This window comes from Etheostoma spectabile, chromosome 11 (assembly GCF_008692095.1).
Source record: "Etheostoma spectabile isolate EspeVRDwgs_2016 chromosome 11, UIUC_Espe_1.0, whole genome shotgun sequence".
Taxonomy (NCBI): Eukaryota; Metazoa; Chordata; class Actinopteri; order Perciformes; family Percidae; genus Etheostoma; species Etheostoma spectabile.
Window position 1 is genome coordinate 800,035 of NC_045743.1, and position 16,668 is coordinate 816,702.

The following is a 16,668-nucleotide window of genomic DNA, read 5'->3' on the forward strand; positions in this document are numbered from 1 at the left end:
TCAGAGGAAAAACGCACCCAAGGTAAACTAGTTTTTGATCTGTTGGGAGATGAAGCGAGAGCAACAATTGAACTATCCCCATGCCTCTTTTTCTTTTGAGTGAACAATGTGCAATCTTTCAGAGTTGCTGTGGAAATGGAGGAAAATCCATTGAAGCTGCAATTTGCTGCCCAGTATTTCACATAAACAGACAACTTAATTAACAGCTGTAGCAGAAAGTGTGTGTGTGTCTGGGGGGCCGAGTGAAGAAAGATTTTACTCCCTGTTGCTCATTTTGTGACACTTTACCACAGTAACACTGAAATTCAGAGTCTGGGTGTTGTACGGATAAGGTTTACGTCCGTGTTATGGAGGAAAGAGTGCCTGACGTACGCGCCAGAAAACCCTCCTCAGCTCTGATGCACAGATTCTCACTGCTGTGGAAAGGTTGCAAATGCAGAATGCCCCCCCCCCCCCCCCCCGCCCCCCTAAAAATATCTACACCTGACATAGAGGCTCCACTGCTGTAGCTTTCAATCGTCTATATCTTGAAATTAAACATCTAGGATTGATCACTTGTGACAAGATACAAAGCAAAAACATCATCTCATGCCTTGGACCACCACACAATAATAAGTCTTTCTACATTCTTAATACCGAGTGCATTGCATTCATACAAATGAAAAATGTTTTGAAATAACGAAATGGAAAATAGAAAACCGCCTTCCAGAAAAAAAAAATCCTCTGCTGAACCAAACCTGCTGACCATGCATTTATCTCTCTGCCACGAAAATCCAATTTGTCGATGACACTGAACTCTGACCGCGCACACATACACGCACACACACACACACACACACAAAACTTTCTTCTCTACCATATCACTTCATTATCATCTTTTTTTCTTATTTTATATCTGAGTATTCACAGCAGTTCAAGTTTCTCCAGTTGCGAGACATTGGCTGACCTCCCTACCCAAGATGGGTTTAGGTGGTCATGTTTAACTAGTGGGGGGAAAACATGACCCCTGACACTATCTGGAAGATTCAGTGAACTTTTTTTATTGTACATAGACACCTTGAATTTTTTGGACCACATCCACATCACGTTTTCCTGGACAAACACACCTTGCACTTCTGTGGGTTCAGAGTAAAAGCAGGCAAACTTTGGGTGGATCTTAAAAAACAAGGTAAAAGACATGTTTTACTCCACATAGTTACATTTATCTTCAAGGAATAATAATAATAATTCAAAAATACTATTCTGATATCCATCTGCTTCAGCGTCTTTCCATAATCCTTTTTTAAAGCACCTGTCCAAACAACACAATACTTCAATGACACACACACACACACACACACACACACACACACCACTCACACACACACACACACACACACACACACACACACACACACACACACAACACACACACACACACACACACACACCTGTCGAGTCCCATCGATCAGACTTAAAGTAGAACCTCCAATATTGGGCCCCTTTCCCCCGCCATGCAGCCATGACCAGTCCTACTGGCTCCAGGTGTTAATCTTTTTGTTTTGTTTTTACAATTTCCCCCTGGCTGACAGTCTCGACCTCTATCCAACATGTCAGCAGTAATTGGACCAAACAGAAGTACAATTACACACACTATAGCATTAATACAGCAGACTCCCACTCCACCGGCCCATGAAGCGCTCATAAGAAAGGGCCGAGAGCAGGAACATGGGGCAGAGGGTGAACTCTCTCACAAGAGGCAGATCTGCAGAAGGTGGTAGCAGTAGTAATAATAGTGGTAGCAGTACTAGTAGTTAGAAGACCTTAAGCTTATTGACCTGCCCAGAAGCATGGAAATTCTTCAGAGGTAAAAGAAAAGAAATCTATCGCATTCTGATAAGCACCAAGAAAACGGAGAGGTACGCAAAAGGTTATTTGCCCCCTTTACCTAAATTCACATTTAACTTTTTTTTTTTTTTACTTTTTCATATATTAATTATTATTAATGTCATCACTTCAGGCATTTGAGGGGTCGTTGACTGCGTGACCTGACCAGTTGTCGCTGCGTCCCAGGCGGCCCCCGGAGCGCTGATGCAGCAGGGCTGCAGCTCCAGAAGAAAGGTGAAGTCATTGCTGTTGCCTGCTTCAGAGGGCTGGTTCATTGTTGATTCTGTTCTCTTTTGGTTATCCGAGGGCTGACAAGACATCAACGGTGGGTTCTGAGATCCAGTGTTAGCGAGGGTGGAGGACAATGAGGAGTAGGAAGAGGGCAGGGTGTGGACCTCTACCAGCTGAGCAGGTTGCTTCGGCCCAGAGTCATAAAGTAGACCTGGCTGGAGCCTCCAGACCGGACGGAGGCGAAGAACACCTGAAGAGGAGGGACAGACAAACCATAACACCATTAGTCTCCATTCACTCGTTTTCAGGTGCAGTTTAAATTTGAACATAAAGGAAACCTGAATAAATACACCAGCCATTTTTTGTGGCAATACTAATGATATTTTGATCAAGCTCTTTTGTTAACAATCCCGAAACGGATCATGCATTATCCAAAATGTACTAAAATCAGTAAAACTAATATAGCATACATCACAAAAACAAAAATATATAATAAACCGGTTTCATTTTTTTCACATATGGTGGTTGTTTATGAATGCTTTTTCCCCCTCATGTCTGTCTTGAAAGTCAATGTAGATCTCAATGAGGGTAAGTAAATGATGGAAAGTACGGTTATTGTTAAAGCTGCAGTCGGTACTTGTTGATGTCATTGAGCAGAAACTCCATGATAACCTTTCAGCATGTTGTAATTCAAAAAAAACAACCTATACTTCTGCACCTTCTCTTGGCTCTGGTTTAGATAATCAGACTCAAGGACTCCTTTGTCCCTCATGCCATCAGACTCTACAACTCCTCACTAGGGGGGAGGAGGAAATAGGGCAGAGAGGACAACACATACACACATACACACATACACACATACATACATGCACACCTGGACTCAAATTCACACCTGGTCACTTTATAATAATTTTTTAACACTGGACTCAACACTGACACTTTAATAATAATTTATGGTCTTTTCTTTGTTTATTTGACAAATGTTCTTATTGTTGTTATTATTTTTATTGGTATTTTGTTGATTTTGTTGTCTTTATACTGTCTTTTTATCTATTTTTTATTTCTTTGTTCTTGCTAAAAACTGCTGCTGGAACTTTCAATTTCCTGCGGGAGTCATCCCAAAGGATCAATAAAGAGAAGTCTAAGTCTAGTCTAAGTCTAGGTCTAAGTCTAATCTAGCATGGCAGAAGACTTTGGTCAATCACAGGTCATTTCAGAGAGAGAGCGTTCCTATTGGCCGTTTAGTGCATGCACTGGCCGTGTGAAGGAGAGGGAGAGCTGCAGGAAGAGGTTACGCCACCTCAAATTCTAGCATTTTACCCACTGCCGCTTTAATGTAGACATTAAGTAAATATGTAATTTCCCGTTCCCATCTTTGTTTGTGAAAAGAGTTTAAAACCAGGAGTTTGATTTATGCAAAATAATGAATAAATGAATGAATGAATGAATAAAATGATCTTCACTGTTACTGGACCTAATAAAATAATGCAGTCGTGTAAATTAGAAGGACCTCTCAACACAGTTGTTTTTATATTACATTGCCCACTAAAGACCAATAGCAGATTTCCCAAAACTATATCGAACTGAAATTGACTAAAAGTGTCTTTCCTAACAAACCTACTCGACGGATTGGGCAACTAAATGACTAAGAAAGGGCATACTTAAAAATGTTTCTGGAAAGAAAACGCATTTCCATATACTACAGTAATCATTTCCTGTACACGCACAGCTAAAGAACCACGGAGAGAAGAACAAACTTTCTCTCTCATTGACCAGCAAAGTCAAAGCGAGAAGAACTATTAGAGCAGTTTGAAGTTACTTCTTTCGAGGACCTTGAAGAGTTTTACCTATAGTCACATCCGACAAGCTCTGAGTGGTAATTGCTGTGCGGTTTGGATGGTTAATAAGCCACTTAATAATACAAAATTGAAGGCGCGCCCCCTTTTGTTGTGGCAGATATAGCCATTTTCATGTTAAACAAAAAAGAGTAACGGCATTATCTTAAAATCTATAATCTAATTCAATCTGAATGTCACGGGGATATTTGAACTGGATCCATTGTGTCCCCTTAAATGCTTAAAAAAAAAATCTCTTAATGTGTGGTGCACGGTTTATAACGTGTTGTGTTTTTGCCCCCAATCTCAGGTGAAGTCATTGATGCCAGTAATGATGAGTAACTAATCCCACTTTACAGATCAGCTCAGAATGTGTTGTTGTAGGACGATACACATGGAGGTCTTACCTTGTCATTTCTTTCACAGAGGAACTTGAGTCTCTGGGCTCTCTTATGCATGAAGACGCCGTCCAGATGGCCGGTCTCCACCGAGCGAATCTCTATGGCCTTCTCTCCCCAACCCATGATCTGGTTGGAACGAATGTAGGCTACAAAGAGGTATTTGAGTTAATAGATATATGGATTGCTCTAAAGCTTGTGTGGTTGTGTGTGTGTGTGTGTGTGTGTGTGTGTGTGTGTGTGGTGTGGTGCGTGTGGTGCGTGCGTGCGTGCGTGCTGTGTTGGTGTGTGTGCGTGTGCTCGCAGCTACAGGTCAAATGATTAGGCGAAACATATTAGCTGTGTGCATGTGTTAGCTAATGGTTAATCGATGATCAACAGATCATCACGAAGAATTCAATCTATCAGTGATATATTAACCAATAAATAATGTGCACAGTTAACATAGAGGAAACACATAGTACAATTATTACATAATTAAAAAAAGAAGAGGAAAAAAAGGAAAGGAAAAAAAGAAAAACACAGGACTAATTAGTTTTCTCTTCCTTTTCTAATCTGTCTTTTTGTTTCGGGAAATTTTAAATGAGTTAGCCTCTTCAGGCTGGTAAATATTCAAATGTAACAGCCTCAGGAAGGGAAAATCCTCCTTTGGTGGAACTCATTGATACGTTGCATATAAGATGTGAAGAGGGCTGTGCTGCATGGACAAATGTATGAAGAAAAACTGTACGCTATGCGTTAGTGTAACTTTTGCCCCCGACTCACCCACTGAGGTTGGCATCTCCCCCCACTGCAGCACCACGTCCTTGGTGATGCGTCCGTAGGTGTTGACGTAAACACCTTCGTCCTCGTAGCACACCAGCAGCTCAATGCCGTCAGTGTTGGGCAAGATGATGATGGCGTGAGACTGGATACTGGTCTGGATCTGCAGGGACACATAACACCAACATGGTGTCTGCTGAGGACTTTCTTTGAGACTTTATTTTAGGAAATTATTTAACTGCACTTTTGACATCTATGATTAACTACAGCAGCAGAACAATACACAAGACAATCAAAAATACGTCTTTTCAAAATGTTGAATTTATATTAATTAATGCCTGGAAACTTAAAAAAGGTTTTAATTCAGGGCTGCATGAAATGAGGAAAATATGCTGTATGCAATACGGTTGTTGAAAATTGCTTGTTGAATTTGAAAAATATATATTTCCAAACTAATTTTATTGAAAGAATTAAAAAAAGCACCATTAAAAAAGAATGAGAGTTGTAGTTTTCTACTAATACTCTCTTATCTCTAAGTGTCTTTCACAGTGTGTTTATTGCGCAAGTTGATATTCAAAAAAGTTCGTAATTCAAGGCCCTGAAAAATATAGCAACAGTGAATCTTGCCATTAAAGAACTAAAATATAATTTGAGGAAATGAAACAGCAAAGATGCATTTGAGATATTATGCAGGTGTGTTCTTACGTGTGTAGGCAGGTAGATGTCATAGACAGCCCCAGAGTCGACATCCACAGCGTGGAAGCCTGAAGATGAGCCGTAGATGACCTTTAACCTCTGACCCTCCTCCACAGTCAAGTCCACCAGCAAGGGCTTGTGCACCAGGTCACCGAAAGACTAAAGCACACAATAAAAAAAAGTTTCCCCCCCTCGTTTAGTAGCCGCAGAAATTTGAGCCTCAGTTTAGGCAGGCAAGGAAAGGCCTTTTTTTGTATAGCACATTTTCAGCAAAAAAGGGAAAATTCAAGTCTTTAACAAAACTTTTAAACAATAAAAACAAAAAAAAAACATTTAAAAAAACCAAAAGCTTAAAAAAACGTAAAACAATGAAAACAGTTAAAAAAAAAAAAGGAAACATAAAACAAAAGAATAAAATTTACAGTGCAGCTAAAAAATTTTAAAAAAAGTTTAGTCATTTAAAGAAAAGGCCGCATCAAATGAAAGGTCTTACCTTTATTTAAAAAAATGGAAAGTACGCGGGTTACAGGTTTTGGGGGTTTATTCCCAAAATGAGGGGCAAAAAATGAAAACTGCTTCACCCGTTTAGTTGATCTGGGGGAAAAAAGCGACCCGTCCAAACCCCGAGAGGTTTGGGGGGCATGTTGGGAGCAGATCACAATATATTTTGGCCTAAACCCTTAAGTGATTTATAAACTAGCAAGAGTACTTTTAAAACAATTTTTTGAGACACAGGAAACCAGGTGTAAAGACTTCAGAACTGGAGTGATGTGATCAGTCTCTTGGTCTTAGTGAGGACTCGAGCAGCAGCGTCTGAATCAGCTGCAGCTGTCTGATTGATTTTTTAGGGAGACCTGTAAAGACCCCGTTACAGTAGTCAAGTTACTGAAGATAAAGGTCATGGACAATGTTTTTCCAAATCCTGTTGACACATAAGTCCTTTAACCCTTGATATATTCTTAAGGTGATAGTAGGCTGACTTTGTAATTGTCTTAATGTGGCTGTTAAAGTTCAGGTCTGAGTCCATGACTACACCAAGATTTCTGGCTTTGTCTGTTGTTTTTAACATTGTTGTTTGAAGCTGAGCGCAGACTTTTAATCGTTCCTCTCTGCTCCAAAACAACCACCTCAGTTTTTCCTTCATTTAATTTCAGAAAGTTTGGCACATCCAGCCGTTAATTGTTCGATGCCACTTAGTCAGTTTTTGTATTGGACTATAGTCCCCTGGCGATAAGGTTATGTAAATTTGTGTGTCGTCCGATAACTATGGTAACTTATTTTGTTTTCTCCCATAATCTGAGCCAGTGGAAGCATGTAGATGTTAACAGAAGAGGCCCCAGAATGGAGCCTTGCGGAACTCCGCACGTCATATTTGTACGTCAGATGCATAATTACCTATAGACACAAAGTAATCCCTATTCTTTAGGTAGGATTCAAACCAGTTTAGTACTGAGCCAGAAAGGCCAACGCAGTTTTCCAATCGGTCTAGTAGTATGTCGTGGTGACCGTTGTCAAATGCAGCACTGAGATCAAGTAATACTAAGATTGAAATTTTGCCATTATCTGTGTTAAGGTGGATGTCATTAAAGACTTGACAGAGCCGTTTCAGTGCTGTGGTGGTCGGAAACCCGACTGAAAGGTATCAAAACTGTTGCTTAGTGACAAGAAATGGTTGAGTTGTTGAAAGACTACTTTTCAATGATTTTACTTAAAAAACGGAAGGTTTGATATTGGCCTATAGTTGCTCATTAGTGACTTGGTCTAGGTTGTTCTTTTTTAAGAGTGGCTTGATTACTGCAGTTTTCAGGGCCTGTGGAAAGATACTGAAAGAAGAGATGTGTTCACAATCTGTAGAAGATCAGAAGTCAAACAATTGGAAACATTTTGAAAAGTCCCGTGTTAGAACATCAAGGCAACAGGTCGATGTTTTCAGATGTTGAATAATGTCCTCCAGTTTGTATGGTTGATCGTGTGAAATTCTGTCATATTGGAACTATTTTTGCTTGAACACTGTGACAACACATATCCTGGACTTGATATGGAGGCACTGACTGTTTGTCTAATCTTTTGAATTTTGTCTTTGAAGAAGGAGGCAAAGTCATTGCAGGCCTTTGGGAGATAAAAGTTCAGATGTACTGGTACTGGAGGGTTTGTTAACCTATCAACCAGTAGCAAACAAAGCACGGGAATTATTATTGTTTTAGAGATAATATCAGAGAAAAGGACCTTCTTGCATTCCTCAGTTCCAAATTAAATGCGAAGTCTCTCTTTATAGGAGTTATAATGGACCAGGAGATTTGTTTTTCGCCACCTTCGTTCAGCTTTCCTACACTCTCTTTTTCTGTTCTCACCAGTAGGACATTTCTCCATGGAGATCTTTCTTACCAGATACAACTTTGACCTTAGTGGGGAATGGCATCAATAACATTTGTAATTTACAGTTGAAAATTATCTACAAGCTCACTGACTGATAGCCCAGAGAGGGCTGGTGTGGAGGAGAAAAAGCTGTATAAATGTGTCACTGGGTGTTTCAGTGATATACCGTTTCTGATTATCTTGTTTGGACACTTTTGGGCACAGAGATAGTGCCGTTAAAGAAAACACAGGAATGACCTGAGAGAGCAACGTCAGTCACCACAACCTTGGAAATGTTCAGACCTTTGGAGACAATCAAGTCCAGAGTGTGCCCTTATTGTGGGTGGGCTCCGTCACATGCTGAGTCAGTCCATAGTTCTCAAAAACCACAACACAGCTCTTTGGTCCCCCTGTCCTGGGGGCTGTCAACATGAATGTTAAAATCACCCGCAATGATTACACAATCAAAGTTAATGCAGATAATAGACAGCAGTTCAGTGAAGATTAGTAAATATTTGCCAGGGCCGAGGTTGTTAATGTTGACAGCAAGCTGTACAAACAGTTTTCTGTTATTCTGTAGTTTAATCAACACATGAATGATGCAACTGTGAATTTAATTGTTGATCTGTTTCAAACCTTGGCATCAACATGCATTCTGGATAATAATACAGCACAAAGAAAATACACAATTCAAGTGTGAAGACATTGCAGACACAATAAAGTTTAAATTCACTGAAACAACTTTTGAGATGTAAAACTGTGTCTGTCATCATTTACAACAAACATCCCTCAGCTAACAAGGTAAGCCAGTTGATTGACTCACCTTGAAGGCCATGAACTTGTGGTAGGGCTTGGGTGCCCAGGCGTAGACCTCCACTGAGTTCTTCAAAGCCAGAACTAAGAATTTGATCCTCTCATATTTCACTGGGGAAACAAAAATAAAAACAACACATTAGGGTATACAATACACAAAAGAGTATACTTGGCATCAGGGTCATAAACCAGCATCAGCTGCACACTATTGTAAAAGGTTGGTTTGTTTGGCCGCTGTTGACCCTCCTAGCTACTTTGGTAGTTTGTCCACCATCATTTTCATCAACTTCTCATCTCTTCTTATGATGTGATGTCCTTATTTGTTAACAGTTTCACTTTGCAAAAGTAAATTGATTGAAACTGATTTTGTGACCCCATGCATGATTAGGTGATTTCCTTTCCTGCTGCAATATTCAGTGCACAGAAAAATATGAAAACTGTCAGTCCCTGCAAGTCACGAAGAAAAACTGTAAATGCTCCAAATACAGAACGTTTCCACAGCATTTGTTAGCCCTATTTTTACTGGATTGTTACCAAAAGCATTTAGAATGAAACCGATTCCTTTACGGGATCTATTTTTATTTTACATTTCTCTCAAACACAGCGTGTGCATGGCATTCTCTTCTTCTAGGGTATCAATGAGTAATTTACTGTGCACTGTAAATATGAGAGGATTTAAAGGGAAAAGAAAGGGTTCAACTTATAGCCATTTAGAACTTTAACCATGTATCTTAGTTTTCAAAAAGTCCCTACATTGCTCCTTGACCAAACATCTGTACAAGAGGAGTTTTGAGAATCATTCAATTGAAGTTTAGTATTTCTAACGTGCAGTAAAACTCAACCACATTTTTTTTCTTTGGAAAGTCCTGCAATTTCCACAAGTGTTTGTCAAAGTCTGCCATGAAGACAACTGGAAATGGATTTCCCGATTGGCAGCTCTGATCAATGTTGAGGGGTTTCCAACAGGAAGTGCTGGCACTGCCAGTAGCGAGGACATTCTGAACTTTAGAGACATCCCCTCGGTCATTCCTGCTGCACTATTACTTAATCAAGGGCTTTCCTTTCTAGACTTTACTTCCATCCATTATCTGTGGCATGCATGTGTAGTACACCTGCACTCACTCTTGTATCTACACTGAGTTTGTAAACTTAAGAGTCCAGATGTAACTGGGTTTAACTCTGATGGGAATCATGCACTCATAACAAAGTAGGGACAGTTAGCTGAGCAGATACCATTGTTTTAAAGCTATAAAGACGACATGGTTTAAATAGTAAAATAAAAATAATAAAAAATAGTTTAAAACGGTTAAACAAACATAAACTGAACCCTCGTAAGGCTTGAAGCTTAAAATGATTGCCTTCATTTGATAATTAACAGCAGAGACAGACAGAACAAATGGAAATAAAGAGAAGGGGACATGACTAAACCAAACCAGGAGGTTGCCAATAATGGTAAGCATCTTAGAACATAACCATTTCAGGCCTTCATCCAATTCTCCATTTACATTATATGTGCTCATTAATGTGGCAAAATTCCTAATACTGCTGTTTATTATCAGGCTGTGTGTGCGACCCACCAACGTTGTAGTGGACACAGCCCTCCAGGTCTCCTACGGTGGTCCAACCCTGTTTCTTCTCCACCTCAGGGTCATTGTGCAGGATCTTGTTCCTCAGCCAGGACAGGTAGTACACACGGAGCTTGTTCTTCTTACCTGTCGTAGATTGAGAGAGGTGAAATCGTGTTAATATCTATTTTATCAACAAACTTCTTAAGAATGAGTAAAGAGGCACAAAAAATGTATACGCTGTTGTTTTTTCTCTCAAATCTGGTATTTGCTATTAACATATGGTCAGTCTATGCATGCCCTGACAAAGGCTGCAAGCTGATCTCTCAATAAAGTTGTTCTTTATACGAAGTGTAGCAGGAGTTTTGGCCTCTCTAGACTTTTCATTACTGCCTTTCAAAGTAATCCTAAAAGCCCCTTAGGATGTTCTTATTGGCTGCTGTGTGCTGGTTGAGATTTTATTCAACTGTAGTCTGCAATGAATCTCAATTTTTGATGTAACATACGTCTGAGTGACAGCATTCTCATCTGTCATACTGTTGCTAAGATCAGTCTAGATATAATACATTTAATATATTCAAAGACACTGATGGGATTTTTCTCCTCCGTGCTGCACGTCTGCAGTGTTTTGCAACATTTCAGGAAGTTTGTGGCTGTGTGGGTCAATATGGGACAGAACAACATGCAAAGGAAGACTGTGTGGGTGTGTGGGTGTGTGTGGTGTGTGTGTGTGTGTGTGTGTGTGTGTGTGTGTGTGTGTATGTGTGTGTATGTGTACACATACCATACATATAGACAGAAATAAATGGCCAGCTGTCCTTCTTTTTACTATGTGTATAATTCCAAATAATAAGAAAGAAAAGAGATTTGCTTTGTTGAGTGGTAGGATGATATTAGAATGGTCTAATTACTAGTTTGTTGATACTTTGGTAGATTTACATTAAGTAATGCTTTTCAGTCAGTAGTACAGTCAATAAAGAATTATCTAAGCTCCTTGCCTACACCAGTCCATCCATATCATGCCAGTGTCATTATGAAACACACAGTTGAAAACTGAAAACACTTTAGTTTCTAAACAATTTCTTTTAAGTTGAACATTATGTACATACCCTTTAAGTTAGTGGAGATTGACATTGAATTAGGTTTGAGCTGGAATTGGAAATAAAAACAGAGCCACTTGGCTTTAATGTAACATATACTGGTATTACCACTGTACATCCCCAAGTGGGGGAAAAAGTGCCAAGTAGTTTTTCTATAATAATGAAATCTGATGAAAATCCAGTTATCCATTACCTTCACAATTGAAACATTATGGGATAAAAGACAGACATGCTAGTGTTTTATACTAATGACAACAGGTCCAATTCAAGCACTGAATTTGATTTGGAAGTGTAATATTAAGCCATCCGTTAAACATCTACAGTATGTGTTACTAAACCCAAAAGTCACCAGGAAAAGACACCAAACTATCGCCACTGTAGGTAGTGTCTTCTGACAATCCGTCAAGTTAAAAGAAACAATTCCAGTGTCATAAGAAATTGTGCATTTTGAGGAAATTGATAACACTGATGCTTTAATTTTATTGTTTAAGATTTTCGTTGTCTCCTTGTAATCTGATCACAAAATACATTACACATTTTCACCTCAAACACAGGTGTGATGCAACTTTCCGTTACACGTATTGTTTACAGCACCACAACCACGTTTCATGAAAGGAAATCGACGCATGTCGCTCTGTGGCCTTTACTTCCATCATGCAACGCTCAAGTGTGTGTCAGAGTTACATATTGTACACACTCAACCAGCCGAGATTTACTCAACATCCGTTTAGCTCAAAATATATCTGTTGTGACACACTGACTACACAGCCTTAGTGTGTGAAATTGAGAAAGAGGAGAAATATGGATGCACTTTCAATCTGAGAAATCTTGAAACTCAACTGTCTGTGTGTGTGTGTGTACAAATATTTATGCAACAACAGATGCAGACACGCGTAATTTGTCTGAGAATTTGTCAGATGAACCAGGTTTTAGTGTGTATTTGCAGGTGTGTGGTCTTGTGTGCAAATGCCTGAAGGAGAAGTAGACCAGACAAAACCCACACAGTTTAGCGTGACAGTCCTTTATGAGCTAACAAAGCAGGATAAACAGAATTGAAACTGTTTTTCATTTTCATAATTAACTCAAACTATATTTAAATTTATGTTTATGTATGTGCACTTATTTATATGCACAAGCATCTGTGTGTGTGTGTGTCAATCTCATTGATTAATTCTTCATTCCAGTGGGATTAATTTGTCTGCATGAAGTGTAATAAACCTATCCTTAAAATGTGTGTGCATGCTCGTGTGTGTGTGTGTGTCTCTGTGTGTGTGTGTGTATACCTGTACCTGATATAGTGACCAGGACATTGAGTCCCTCCAGGACGTCCATCTGCTGGAAGCGCCTTCGGTTGATCAGAGGGTAGACTTTCCCCTGGCCGCTGCGATCCAACAGCATCAGACCACTCTCTGTGCCCACCAACAGTTTACTCCTACACACACACACACACACAACCACACACACACACACACACACACACCCACACCCCCACACACACACCCACACACACACACACACCACACACACACACCCACCACACCCCACACACCCCACACACCACACACACACACACACACACACACACACACACACAACACCACACACACACACACACACACACTTTGTAGCTTTATCAGGACTTTGCTGCCCCCAGGTGGTAAAGACTTATTTTTAGATACAACTTATTTTTAGATACAACATTGCATGGTCAAGCTTTTCTGATGGACATTGAATTTTTAGTTGTTGTCATTTTGGGCCTTTATTTGATAGAACATCTTAGATATGAAAGGGAAGAGAGAGAAAGAATGACATGCAGCAAAGGACCACAGGTCAGAATTTAACCTGCAGCCGCTGCGGCGAGGACTGGGTCTCTGTACGTTGGGTGCACGCTCTACCAGGTTCACTACCCAGGCTCCCCTGAATATAATGTTTTTTTTACAAATGACTTACCTATTGGCATGTTATGAAGCAAAAAAGATAATATAACATGTTAAACCTGTAAAAAATATGCAGCCTTAGATAATTATGAAAAATTAAAACTAACTTATTGTTGCAATCTGTATCTTACCCCATAGTGCAGCACACAGGATCTCAGAGTTGAACCTCTTCTTGTATTTGCGGATCTCTGGCGTGTCGCTCTGCGGGCGGGTGTTGACCGGGTTAACGTTGACCACGGAGCCTTTCCGAGATGGGTCGGCCCTCAGCGCCTCTGCTAGCCGGGCGTCATTCCCGTAGCCTAAGAGGTCAAAGGGAAGGGCTTAGGTAGGACGGTGTAGGACGTAGAATTTACCGGGCAGGGTGGGGGTCAGTCAAATGGTCAACATTAGAAAGGTGGATGGATCTCCTTTGTTTGCCACATATTATTATTAATAATTGCTTCATATTATTAATAATAATAGTTCTAGTATTGCATCATATTATCATGGTATCAGTGTCAGAAAGTGGATCATTCTTCTCTCTGCCTCGCTTAAGTTGCCAGCTGGACTTAAAACATCTGTAGGAAAATCTAAACTCATCAAATCAGTGATTAAATAAAGGCTAGGAACAAGTCCGAGGTAGTGGATCAGCATCCCAAAGTCCTTAAGGCTGGAATGATCTGGCCTCGATGATGGCCGATCCTCTGAGGGATGATGGGAACGGGAGGACTGCCTTGATAAGAACACTTTGAACTTTGGAGCTGTCACAGCCTTTGAACAATTTACTGGGGCAGTTTGCAACAATCAACACTACTGTACTTTATGTAAAGTGCCCTAAGATAATGTCTGTTATGATTTGACATTATTAATAAAATAAAATGTAATACTGATTGGTCAGATGCAAGGTTGATGAGAAACTGAATACTGTGTGGGAACTGAAATAAAGCAACAATAAATAAAGTTAATAAAGTAGGTAAATGCTGTTGCTGTTGCCCACCCTAACTGTTCTACTTTTATTAACTTCAGATTTTCCAAAACTTAATGTTCCCAAGCCTGAGGTGCAAATGGAAAACCGCTCAACATACTAAAAAGGACCTTTCGCAGATTCTAAAATTCGTAGCCCCTGAATTTTTGGTTCCTCCATTGCTGGAACTTTGAATGGAAAGTCCTATGGAGGCCTGGGATAAAAGTTATAAATAAGTACCTTAAAACGCTTGTGGTTGTGAACCTGTTAACATCACATTTTCCCAGCAGTCACAGGGGGACGGGACTTACCGACGTTGTTAAGGGCGCTGCCGGTGGATGGAGAGACTTGAAGGAGGCGTGGGTCGATGAACGGAGTGAAGGAGGAGGAAGACTTGTGTTTCTGCATGTTGTTACTAGACTGGCTCTACAGTGAGATAAAATGAGATTTAGTGATTTAGCCAGAATATCACAACTCTGAATGTGCTATTGTTTATAGATCAAAAATGTATCTACAGCACCGTATGCCTAGAAATAAAAAAGAATGTAAACAATTCACAAGACAACGTTGTCAAACAAGCAGGCAAACTGAGGTACTTCTGATGTATTTCATGCAAATACAATGGGCATTCAATTCAGAGGGTAACATTTTAAATACTGTGGAAAAAGGCAAAAACAGTGCGGGAGGGTAAAACATATGGAGTGCTGGTTGCAAAAAGAACAAAAGGGGAAACAAAAATGCAGTTAAAAAAAGTATTTCCATGGGAACATACTTGCCGTTGTGCTCCTAACTGCCCTGTTCGCTATGATCTATTGTCTGGGGAATGTGAGAATATGACTCGTTTGCTGAAAATAGGCAACATCAAGGAATAAAATGTTTGGGCGGACACTATAACAAAAAAGCTCTAAACCAGAGCTAACACGTCTGTGATCATGAATACAAAACTGTGAGAGAAACAAAGGGACAACAGCTGGAAGTAAGTTTGATCTTTTCTTAAAACGAAGTACGTACAAATACTTATAATAAACTCAACAGGATGGTCACAGGGCCAAAAAAACAATCTGCTCAAAAATCAATACTCAAAATGCAGGCATTCAGCAACACCACCATTTCTCTGCAGAACGATTGTCAGTAGAGAGAAAAAAAAGCAAAACAAGAAATGGTGAAGGGGCCATAAAGGGCTGGAGAAGGATCACCAGAGCCAATGGCGACCAGCAGATGGCGGCCTACATGAGGCTGTATGTGCCGCCTTATTAGCTGAACTAGTTTATACTGCAGAGATCGTCAAAATAAATAGGTAAGGTAGTCACTACAGTAGCCATCCAGAGAAACAGTAAATCCTAAGAATTCACTGGGGCCACATGTATGTGTAATATTAAAAAAATGATTTATAAAATCATGCGACCAATATATTTGTAATAGCTTAGTACTCTACGCACCAAGGAATGTATAAAGGCTTTCGGCCACCTTTCACCCAGTTTAATATGCAACTTAATTTTATACAATATTAGAAGTAGGAGGTCCCTGATCTGTCTCTCTTTCAGTGTAGGGGTCTTTTGGTTTCAAAAAACGTTGAAGACCCCTGCTCTACTGGGTTCCTAATTATGGCAGGCCATGATGATTTCAACCTCTCTTTGCTCCTCCTATTCAAGATTACAGAAGAAACGGTGTCCATGTTGGGGCTGGGGGACATACCTCTATTAGGATGCTGAGCTTGTCCAGGGGACTCTGAGGGGACATGGTGGAGGGGCTGGCAAGGCTGGAAGAGGAAGGGGAGTTGGATGCAGAGGAGGAGGGGGAGGAATGATGGCTCTGCTGGATCAGGTCTGGGAGGTGGTGGATGCGTCCAGCAAAGCCATTCCTGTCTGAGTGCTGTGGTGGGTGATGGTGGTTGTGATGATGATGATGGGGGCTGGGGGTGTGGTTGCCAAGGCCCAGGCCCGACACCGAGCCAGGACTTGGGGCAAAGCCTGCGAGCAGCCCGGGGGTTTGAGCTTGGCCCGGGCCGGGGCTCGGACGCTTTCTGTTGTCACCTGCACTCTGGAAGTAGAAAGAGGGGTAGAGGACTGTGGGTCTAGATGTGGTCCTGATCAGTTCAGGGGAAGGGAAGGTGTTAGCTAGATCAAAGGGCAAGCTACAGTGGCTATTCTACAGGCGGAAATAAAAC

At 40.5% G+C, this 16,668-nt stretch overlaps 1 protein-coding gene across 13 annotated transcripts in view; it reads right to left on the bottom strand.

The window, feature by feature from the left end:
* Window positions 1–8,966: 8,966 nt before the first annotated feature.
* Window positions 8,967–16,668, bottom strand: part of LOC116697881 (mitogen-activated protein kinase kinase kinase kinase 4) — a 91,687-nt gene continuing 83,985 nt past the window's right edge. For 6 of the 13 annotated variants that reach the window (XM_032529462.1, XM_032529473.1, XM_032529468.1 and 3 more), the window contains 6 exons: window positions 16,197–16,649; window positions 14,813–14,927; window positions 13,690–13,878; window positions 12,911–13,053; window positions 10,534–10,668; window positions 8,967–9,067 (listed from right to left, as the gene is read on the bottom strand). In XM_032529462.1, coding sequence (XP_032385353.1) covers window positions 13,019–13,053; window positions 13,690–13,878; window positions 14,813–14,927; window positions 16,197–16,649 — 792 coding nt within the window. In that variant the 3' untranslated portion in view covers window positions 8,967–9,067; window positions 10,534–10,668; window positions 12,911–13,018. Of the gene's footprint in view, window positions 9,068–10,533; window positions 10,669–12,907; window positions 13,054–13,689; window positions 13,879–14,812; window positions 14,928–16,196; window positions 16,650–16,668 lie in introns of those variants that run through there. The other 7 variants (XM_032529470.1, XM_032529475.1, XM_032529465.1 and 4 more) reach the window with 6 other exon arrangements.